This window comes from Raphanus sativus, unplaced genomic scaffold, assembly GCF_000801105.2.
Source record: "Raphanus sativus cultivar WK10039 unplaced genomic scaffold, ASM80110v3 Scaffold3096, whole genome shotgun sequence".
NCBI classification, from domain to species: Eukaryota; Viridiplantae; Streptophyta; class Magnoliopsida; order Brassicales; family Brassicaceae; genus Raphanus; species Raphanus sativus.
In genome coordinates, this window is record NW_026618403.1 from 1 (window position 1) to 11,500 (window position 11,500).

At 36.3% G+C, this 11,500-nt stretch overlaps 1 protein-coding gene across 1 annotated transcript; it reads right to left on the reverse strand.

Annotated features, from left to right (window-relative positions):
- Window positions 1-1,205: 1,205 nt before the first annotated feature.
- LOC108832622 (type II inositol polyphosphate 5-phosphatase 15-like) lies at window positions 1,206-7,969 on the reverse strand. Its single transcript, XM_057000939.1, has 11 exons — window positions 7,037-7,969; window positions 5,968-6,220; window positions 4,934-5,744; window positions 4,459-4,583; window positions 3,965-4,049; window positions 3,643-3,808; window positions 3,500-3,540; window positions 3,108-3,369; window positions 2,562-2,685; window positions 1,898-2,258; window positions 1,206-1,824 (listed from the first exon to the last, which is right to left on the reverse strand). The coding sequence occupies exons 1-11, from the start codon at window positions 7,776-7,778 to the stop codon at window positions 1,426-1,428; spliced, it is 3,369 nt and encodes a 1,122-aa protein (XP_056856919.1). The 5' UTR covers window positions 7,779-7,969; the 3' UTR covers window positions 1,206-1,425.
- Between the last annotated feature and the right edge of the window lie 3,531 nt (window positions 7,970-11,500).

An 11,500-nucleotide genomic window follows, 5' to 3' on the forward strand; every position in this document is an offset into this window, starting at 1 on the left:
GATCCAAGAATAACTCTTTATATGGAAATATTTGTACTTCTTGGGTTATTGAGAAAATTATTTAAAAGAATAGAAAGACTGGTCCTGTTAACAAAGTCAACTGAAACATTAGCCTTAAATATATATTTTTTTAAGAATTAATATATATATATATATACACACATTATATGATCATAATTTGTTAAAATTAAATTTCAATAAAAATCTTATTAAACTAACTATATCTCCCAAAAGTTTATAACAAGCCATATTTATTGCTTTTCTTTTGTCATCAAATTGTTTATACTTCTTAAGATTTTTTAAACCGGCCATATATTTGGCTACAACTTATGAAGTTGAAACCATGATACATAGCTCTAGGTCATAAAATATATTAACAGGATCAGTCTTTCTATTCTTTTAAATAAGTATTATAATGGAAAAAAAGTATTATAGTGAATGGTCTTTCTTCGTTTTTCGTTCCTTTTTTAAGCCTTACTTTAAGAGATCTATCATACATGCGTAATTGAAAGTTAAGCATCGCATTGCTTATAAAAGAATGTACAAAATTTTATTAATCATATACTGTCATCGACTCAAAAAAGCCTGTTTATCTGAATTTCCATACTCGCTTTAGATGACTTGCTGTCTTAAAACACGTTAAATATCATGAGATTAGTTCACACTTCACACTAAGGATATTATCATCTTTTATAGTAAACTGATAATTGGCATAACTAAGTTACAAAAAGAAAAGATAATTGGTATAACTCATTATTACTAATATAATTTTTCATAGCTACATAAGTACAAACGTTAAACAGTATAAGTTTGATAATTTAATATCTGCTAAAGCTAGATTAGTTCAAATGTTTAAAAAAAATTAAAGAAAATAATAAATGTTTTAAAACTTTTTTAAAAATGTATGTTCCTATTAAAATAATGAATTTATAAAAATTATAAAGTTCATACCAAAAAAAAACATTGTATTATTTTTTTTCTTTAAAGTTATGAATTTGTATTTAATCAATGTATATGATTGTTAAAGCAAAAATATTAAATTTATAGTGGGTTTACTCTATATGGTGGCTCGGTAAAAAATGAGCAAATACACTGACATTTTCGTAAATATAATGCATCTTTTTGCTAGAGATTATCAAAATAGCATATTGGTAGGGTCATTTATAGTGTGATACTACTCAATAATATTAATACAAATTCATCACTTTAGTTATCAAAGTATTATTGAGAGAGATACATCAACAATAAAAGTTACATTACAAATCCATTACTCAACAACATATTAGCCTCTAAAACAAAAAACGCAAGAAGCTAATTACTTTCTTTTGTGGTCTTTTCACACAAGTTTCCCCATTAGAATCCATAAAAAGCAAGAGTTGCAAATTGGAGGACGTTGGTTTCATCCCACTGTATGTACATGTACACTTACAAAAGACCCCTCCAAGAGAGAGGTGGCTCCTCTTCAATGGACTGTGCAAGTCCCTTTAACTTCTCAACCACATCAAGCGTATTGCTTAGCTGTTGATAATCGGATCGATGAAGAGCGTTTACTTGTCCTGAGGTTTTGGGTCTATCATCGTAATGTTTCTTTGCCGTGGATGCACACCGAGGGATATGACGCACACGGATTCTATGGTTTTTCGTTTGGGTCGAGAACCTCCCGTGCACCACGAGCACCAATATGACTTCCTCATCTCTCGTGTCTTCACACCATGAGTTCTGTGCAACACCGTCCACATACTCTTCTACTGTTGGGAAGTCTTCGAGGCGGACTGAGACCTCGGCTATTTGGTTCGGCTTGATTATCCCCGTTCCTGGAGACACCTGCTCAAAGAAAATAAGCAGTTAGTGAAATCGAATCCAAAATAAGCTCCACGAAATCAAAAGAAGAACTAACCTCCAGCCACTGGGGAAACCCGAAAGAGCCTCTTGCTTGGTGGTCGTGAGCCTGACCGTCTTCCTCGATGATAGACTGACCTTCACAGATTATTTTGAAGAAAGCAATGTGCTTCTCGCTCTTATTCGTGATACGCAGAATCGTCGAATCATGATTTTGGAGAATTATATTATTAGTGCTGACAACTGTTTCTGGAACCTTGCTTAACTCTCCAAGCATGACCTTGATTTTCTTATTCGTGTTTATGATGTTCCCCAATTCTTGTCTCCTAACTGATTCATCCACCCGGGCAATCTTGACGCTAAATACACAGCGCACGGGCTTGTGATCACTGTCTGTTACATCCATGCACGCATCATACCTTACAAAAACAAAATAAACAAGTTCAAGTCTCAATTCGAGGTTTAATTAGAGAGGGTAGGGTCACATAAAGCATGATTTATTCAAATCTGTATCTCAAGGACTCTTAAGTAGCGTCAGCCTCCGTTTTATAGTAAACTAAAAACTTGTTAACTCAAATGAGGACTGACACACTTTTCATCATCTGTTAATGATCTTATAAAACATATGGAAACCTACCGTAATCAAGTATGCTTTCTATTTTTTTACCGTGAACTGACACAGAAACCTACTGAATGTATCCAGGGTAAAATAGGAAGCTTACTGTGACACAGAAGACACTACTGGACAATCCAAACTGCAGTCAGCTCCCAAATGACTCTTGTTATCCCGATATAGAATCCTATCGCACCAGGCAGGAATCCGCTTCTTTTCCCCAGAATCATATCCTGCAAAAACACACAGCTTCAATGTTCAAATACGGTTTCGGTAAATCAGTGCCCGTTCAATTCCCATTGAAAAATCATGTGACCATATTATAGAAGCCAGCAGAAAGTTTGCTGTCACATATTTTCAAACTTCCTACGCAGATGCAAGGCCGACTTTTCAAACTATAGTTTGTAGTGTTCCTCTGTAAGTAACTACTGTACTAAGGAGAAATCCACATTCTCAACTTTTCAAATGATTGACCTGTAGGTTCTAGGCTACCTAGCTAGCAGAGAAAAACTTGGGTGTTAACAATTCATAATGCAACTTAGGAAAGATTTGAAACGATGAAAGAGAAAAAAAGAAAGAAAGATTTGGAACAGAACCTTGAACTATGATTATACATAGGAAAATTATTAGAAGCAACAAAGAGAAAATCACTGACCTGCTAAACCAGCTTGGTGCCTTTCAAACTTGTATGTTGGAGGAAACCTGATAATTGCTTCACGCATCCCTTGAAAAACATTCCCAGCTTCCATTTCAGCACGTAGCTGGTCTTTTTCTCTTAGCCAGTCAAAGCATCTTTGAGAAATGAAATCCCTTGTTTCATCGTAAGTTATATCGTCCAAGCGGTAGTTAAAATCTCCAAGAAATACGATCATGTCTGCTTCAGATAATTCAGGCCTCGCTTCAAATGTGTTGACAGCCTGTGAAAATATAGCTTTTAGACTTTTGAAGAAAATTACACATAACAGTCTCTGAAAGAAAGAAGAATAGGAACGAAACAAGAATGATAGGAAGAAAAAAAAACTAAAACAAAGCAAAGGAACTACGTACATTTCCACCACGAGGCACTGAAACACCATATGAAGCACTAGCTGCAATGGAAGATATCAAGAACAAGAGAGACCAATGAATAGGCCAAAATCGATAAGCCAAGAAGGCAACAGAGCAGGAGAGGAATATATTTCGCAGCATACCAGCTCCTGAATTGAGTGAACTAGACTGGCGTGAAAAGGCCATTGTTCGATAAACATGGTCGAAGTCAGCATTTCGCCGGCTGACAGCTTCAAGGTGTGCAGCAAAATGACAATTCACAAAGCACAGTATTCGATCATAAATTCTGAGTCGAACACCTACCGCTCCCTGAAAAGACAAATTTTTTCTGTAATTATGGAGATGAGATGATAAAGAAATTAAAAAGTGGAACCATAAAAGTTAACATCAAAATAATATTTGACATAGTCCCCTATTTTTCGTTGATGTTATTCGTCAGCAACTATTGCCAAAAACGCGCCATACCTTATTACCAATCGCTCGTCCAAAACCACAAGGAACCGCAGCAGCGTCAATATCTCCCACGTGAGGCTTAAGGTCATTTCTAACCCTGAAAATGTATAATCCTCTATAAGAATATAAAATTATCAAGTTCATTCAATACTGGCAAGTGCAATGGTAAAACACGCGCCAGAGAAAAAAGTATGCAGCATAGAAATTGGGGGGAAAATCCTCAAGAGTTAACAAAGAAGGATAAGTAACACCTAAATCTTTATTCTCTCTCCTTAGCTTTAGGACTAAATATTTTAAGAAAAACAAATAAAAAACAACCATATCTGAAATAAGATAATTTAAAATGACAAGTTATTCCCATGCTGTTATTTAAGAACTGCTCCCTAAACGAGACTGAAAGAGAACATTTGGCATCTGAGAATTAAACAACCCACGGAGTATGCTTCAACTATAAACATAAATTGTCAAAAAATGAGCAGATATAAGTGAATTAAAAAAGGACTAACCATACACATATGAGCAACCCTGCTAGCTGCCTAGAGCCAACACGAACAAACGATGAACCCTCATCCAAAGTTTTCCCTATCAGATCCATCCACCACTGACCTAGTGGACTACCCTCAAGTCCCACCTGCATTTTCGAGGAAACAGATTTGAGAAATTCAGAAAACCAAAACGAAATTTACAGATAGGCTATTAGCTTGTCGCATAAAAAAACTTAATTCCTTAACCAGAAAGAGAATGAAAAAGATGTGTGTGAGTGGGCGCGCCCGTGTGCTTCTAAAAATATATTTACTAGAAATAACTTAATGCAAAACAAATGTCACGAGGATCACGCAAAATGAAGGCCAATCAACTGAGGCAGTTAACCATTGCATAACTTAAATAGCATTGGTGTTGCATCAGCCAGAAGAATGGCATACACATAACACAATTAAGACATAAATCTTTCCCAGCAATACTAGGTAAACGGCAACTTACTGTTTCTCTTGCTGCGGACATTGCAAGAACTCCTGCTCCCATTTCAACTTCTTGCAGTCCAACAACTACGATCTCAACTCCAGTTGCAGCACAGCCTAACCAAGATATAATTGAGTCGGTTGATGCTCTACCCTCTCCAACATTCCACGTACCAGCTAATATTTTCAGATTCTCGATCCTTGAATACAAAAATTCTTTCCCAGCCAACTCAGCCCGCAATACATTGTCAATCGGCCCTGGAGAAGTAACATTCCATCCTCGGATACCTCCATGATACGCAAGGGTAAATAAATAACCACCACCAATAGCCATTTTTATTACAGGACCACTATGAGCCACCCATCCTCCAAGCAGCTTTCCCTCAAGGTCCAATACCTGAACAGTTCCATTGGAATAACCAACCCACAGCCGAGAACAAAACGTAAACATGCAGAGAATACCAGAAGACTGGTATGAGAACTCTTGCAAGCAATTACCATTCCCATCCCATCGCATAACTACACCGTTTGCAGTTCCAGTCCAAATGAGTCCATCAGCAGATATGACAATGGCCTCGGTCCTTTTACTATCATCACAAAACCCCCCTTTCACTGCAGCACGGCGAACAGCATCAGCTGCTCCCATTAGAGCATTACGCGACCGCTGAAAGAATCCAAGAGAAGACTGACTTTTCTCTTTCCTTGAAGCAGTGGCAATCCTCATCTTTGTATCATCATCAGTGCCAAAATCAGGAAACACGGACATGTCATTTCGATTTTCAATCTGCCCATCAATATTGAACACTTTGATCAAATCCCTTGTGCGAGCATCCCTGTCATGCAAATAAATAAAGAGAAGACAAACAAAAATCATAACAGAGTTATACAAGTAAACTTAATGGTTGTGGCTAGCAATTGAAAACCACAGTCAATGGTATACAAAAGTAGACAATGTTTATCAAATGTATTGATTAAAATGCTTTGAAATTTTGGAGACCAGTCAAAATCATAAGGCTAATGCATAAGAAAAGCAGAAAAAACGGGTTTCCGACTTACCACAAAGCAAACGACAGGGGACTAGCACTCCATACTTTTGCCCTAGTGTGATCAGATACCAAGAACGTAACATCTGATGTCAATGTATTAGCATAACCATAGGCCGAACTCTGGCTCCTTGGGTCAATATACGATCTCTCTACTGATAACACAGCCATATGCCTCTGTTCCATTTTTACAGAAAGAGACTTCCCCAGACCTTCCCAGGGCCAAACTTTAAGAGCGCCTCCCTCAGACCCGGACCATATATCTCCTAGACAACCGATAACAAAAGTTGCGTAACATGAGAGAAGGTTAAACACACTAAATATCGTCTGCAAAGGTTCCATAGTTTATATTCAGAGGTAGAAAAAGAGATTCCAATAGGCAGTAAAAGGCTAACTCAACGAGATCATCTATCCACCCAAGGAAGATCAAGTGCATGAAGTTTCAAGGTCACAAATAGAACCCACCATTTTCCCCCCGAACATTTAGAGTCAAACAACGATAAATGGAAGCAGTAGAGAATCATTACTATATTTACTGTCTAACCATACAAGTAAATTGACAGGAACGTTTTGTAGACTACATAAAATAAAAACTCCTAGCCAACTTGTCTACTAGATCTAGTCTCTAGAGGAGCCAAAATATGCGTTAGTCAGCAAAACAAACTGTTGTGACGGACCAGATGCTCTTCTGAGCCAGATGGAGCCAGACCGGATGCCCGTGTTGAGGACCAGACGCTCAACTAGAGGCACCAGATGTCCAAACCCTTGCTTAGTATGATATTATCCGCTTTGGACCTAAGTCCAAGAAATTTTTTTTTTGTTGATTACTCCCAAAAGTCTTCTGGTGACAGACATCTACTTCTAGTTGAGCATCTAACCCGCAGCACGGGCATCCGATCTGGCTCTAGAGCACCAGGAAGGCATCTGGTCCGTCACGACTCACAACACAAACAGAATCTAGCTAACAAATAACATCAATTTGGTCCTGAAGCCAAGACTACCACAATAAGAATCTCAATATCAACATCCAGTCTTCCTAACTACTTAATCCATATCTATTGCTAAAACCCCTAAAGACTCACCGTAAGAGGAGATGGCAATGGAGAGAACCGGACCACGATGAGCTTGCCACGATAAAGCTTCTTCAATCACATGATCATCATCTCTCAGTTTCCAACACCTGATCCTCCCGTCTCTATGCCCACTCCAAACAACTCTACTACCTTCATCTCCAATCATACACACAACACTAGACCCAATCTCCGTCTCCTTATACGGCGCCGTATCCTCCACCTCCGATCCCCTCCCGCTTCCGTACAGTCCCTCGAAGTCCCACATCTTCAGCCCACCGTCCTCGGCCCCGGCCCACAGCTGTCTCTCCGTGCTCGTCATCGTCCTCAAGAACCGTCCGATTTGACTTTCCCTCAGAGGATGAGGCCTGACGTCGAGGCTGGGAGGCCGGTTCGGATGGACCGCGGACCTGATCGGGACCTTGAAGATCCCGGTCCCGCCGCACTTCCCGACGAACTCCGGGAGAGAATCTGAGCCGCCGCCGTCGGGGTCGTCGCTCTCCGGTCCGATCGCGTCGAGGTTGCCGTCTTGGCTGAGCCTACGGTCGAGGAACTGGATCATGTAGTCGATTCGCTTGTTGCTGTCGTCGACGGAGGGGGCGGAGGGGTGGGATTCGTCGCCGGAGGAGGAGGAGGAGGAGTAAGGGCAAGGGTTGAAAAGCGTGGAGGGAGTAGCCGCGGCGGAGGAGGAGAAGTCGGAGTCGTTGGGAGTGGTGAAGAAGGAAAAGACGTCGTCGTTTTGGGGATCTCCCATGACTTGGAGGTTTTTTTTCACTTGAGCAGACTCGAGACACAGAGATTTAGAGAGATTGAAGTTTTTTTTGTTGATTCGGTAAAGCCTCTCAGAGAGAGATATTTTTTGAGAAGCAGGAAATGCTTGAAACGTGTTGCTACGAATCTCCTCTGCTTATTATTCTTTCCCGGCCAGTAAAAAAGAAGAAGTTATGATCACATTGTTACTAGATGAGAATTTCCCTCGATTACCGTGAATCACATTTTTATTTCTTTTTCTTTTGTACATCCCAAGGCGGCTGAAGTCTTAAATGGATTTTGTAAACTAATGTGTAATTCGAACTTTTGTTAAACAAAATAAATTTAAATTTTGATAATAAAATTTTTGATAATAACATACAAAAAAACTACTCCCTCTGTTTTTTAAAGATGTATGTTTTAGGAATTTCTTTTATTTCAAAAAGATGTATTTTTCATATTTTCAATGTAATTTTTGTCAACTAATTATGAACAATTGTGAATCTCAAAAACATTAATTGCATTTCTTGAAATTTTATTGGTTTAGAAATATAGGAAATATAAAATAACAAAAAACTATGCACTAATAAGTAAATTTTAATATGTTTTATTAAAAAGTGTGAAAATCTCAAAACATATATTATTTAAAAACAGAGGGAGTATTACATTCTACTATATTTATATTGTATATTTAAATTCAATATTATAATAAATAAAATAATAATTAGATTAGTCTCTGCGTATATCCCGATTAATCCCATAGTTTTTGGTAACTCGTTAGGTTCGGAATTACAAAATATCTCAAGTTTGTGTACCTTTGAACCACATCTCCTTTGAAGTCAGGGGCGGAGACATGTTGAAGGTAGGGGGTCAGCTGACCCCACTTGATTTCAATTATATGTAGTGTTTTGTCTAAATTTACAACATTGACCCCAATACAAATTTGTAACTGACCCCTATATTTTGTGAAATCTACACTGCTCCAACTAAAAAAATTATTTTATCATCTTAATTTCGAATAAACCCATATAAATAACTTTAGCTACACAAAATAGATTTCTAAATAAAATAAAATAGCATGTATTTGTATTCATTTCCCTTGTTTGAATTGCAGAGCATACCAAAACTTAAAGAAATGTTTAACATACTAAAATTAATAACTAATGGTATATGTATATCCTTTTTAGATAAATTATCATAGCTTTAATGTTTTCAAATATATTAAAAACTATCCTTTGATTTAGATTTTAATACTAGTAAAAATTGGGTAAAATAATAACTTATATAAATATTTATTATATTTTAAAATTGATTAGTTTAAATTAATTTTAAACTCTACTTATAATATTTAATTCCAAACCAGTTTTATTTTCAGTAATAGGAAATAAATTTTAATTTTAATTTAGACTAGTTTATATATTTTTAATTTAATATTTTAATATAAAATTGACCCCAATTGAAAAACTTTCTGGCTCCGCCACTGTTTGAAGTGGACTTAGAACCTTAAAACTAACATGTCCCATCTTCTTGCGCCATAGATCAATTGAAATTTTACATACACCAAATATTTACTAGATGCCTCTCATTTATAATAGTTCTTGCTTGATCTAACACCGAGCATAACTATACTTCTGGTTGCATCAATAGCCTTGAAACCGGTTTTAGTGAATGTGATTTTTCAAGCCATCATCAAACAATGAATTCATTGACGAAAACGAAGAAACTTTCACCTCTAGAGAATCCAGTTCAAGCAGAAAATTCAGTACAATAGCAAGTTAAATCAATCTTTTTCGCAGAAGGTAACTTTTGGGCTGTGTCTTGATCTCTTACCTGCGAAATCAGAGGGACCTGTTTCTTTGGAGATTTTCCTTAGACTAGTTCCACACTTTATGACAAAAGGAGAGTAGACATGACATAAAATAAAGATTTAGGGAAATATAGAGAAAATCTTTTATGGGGTATTCCAAAAAATGTAACCTAGGCAACAAAAAGGGGCCGGATACTTCAACTAGAGGAGCGACCAGTTGCTTCGCCAAACCCCGAGCCAGCGTCACACGCTCTCCAAGTTTGAAACACACAGGTTATGGTTGGTTTGGATTCTCAGTGGAACCAACACTATAATTTTTTTCTTGTCCACATCACTAAAAATAACTCTTCCACCTGTCATAGGAGAAAGTTCATCTATTACATCATTGTCTCCACTCTCCAGTTATATGTCGTGAACATATATGGATTTCCAGTCTCGTCTGAAGTTTAAGCTAAGTCCACCTTCATATTGATTTCAGTTTGATCGCATTGTCTTGAATTATTATGACAAAGTCTCACACAAGATCATCAGTCTTGCAATGCCTGCTTCTATCTACATAATATGTTGAATAGATCTTGCTCTGCCATATATCACATTGGTTCAACTTAGCACTTGTTAGACATCCAAAGTTTGTTTGTCCTTTTCAAGAGTTAATACACGCAAATCAATAGCAATCTATTTTCAATTACAAAAAAAATCATCTCTAATTTGACAATTTAACAATATATTTACGTGAATTTATTTGCGAGAATACTAAGAAAATTAATAATCTCAAACAATATCCGTTCTAGCTATTCTTTTTTTTTCTGCCCAAAAAAAAATAGCTCTCAGTTGACCAAACCAATGAAAATCACATCAACAATATCAATATTACCAAATTCTCACCAAAATCACTAACAAATAAACGAAAACGGTCTTCAAGGATTCACCTATTTCTCTTCATACACCTTTTGCTTCTTCCTCTTCTTTCTGTTTGTAAATATCGATAGTTTTATTTAACTTTTAACCATTGGGTAGAAATGTTATTTAAAATAAAATTCTACGCATCACAAAACATGAAACTATATTCTTATGTATAACAGACTACATTATTGAATTTTTTTTGTCCATCCATCTTTCTTCATCAAACACAAAATTTTATCGTTAATATATAAAACATTCTCACATACGGTTCAAAATATTTACAAGACAATGTAATATACTTTTGAAACAAAAAGCAATATAATTTACTTTTTACTATTAATAAGAAAATCCATTTTCGCATTTCTAGCATATGGTACATGAACTAACATTAATTCAGAAAACACTCTTTATGCAGCCCCAAATTTAGTCAATTTAGAGGGTAAAATCAGCTATTCATGAGAATTATATATAGTTCTCAATGCACATGTAAATAAATATCATCTATGTTTCAAAATAAATGTCATTTATTTTCTTCTAAATAGATCATTTTATTACAAACAAGAACTTAAAAAAAAATCACTTTAATATGCCTAGTATTTCAGCTTATCAAATAGGTAAAAAGGTGTAGTTATATAGAATAAGGTATCACAATTTTTTTTCTTAACTCGTGTAAAGACATTTTTTTAGAATTACGTGTAAAGACATTTATAATAAAATAGATATCACTTGTCTATATTTGTTAGAAAAAAAAAGATATCACTTGTCTATATAAAGAATGAGATTTCTAAGCTTTGAATTCTGAGATTCCCCTTCATTTCTGCTACGAAATTTTCTTATATATTAAAAACCATTTTTGATATTTTACTTTTTTTGCTATCTAGTGAGATAGAGAGAGAGAGATAAAATGAGAGGTATAGCCACAAAGATCTCCGGCGTTGCGCCGTTGTTTTTGCTATTCATCGCCGGAGCAGTCTCCGCCTTTGAGGACATCGAAAAGTTAAGGATTTGGCCGTTAC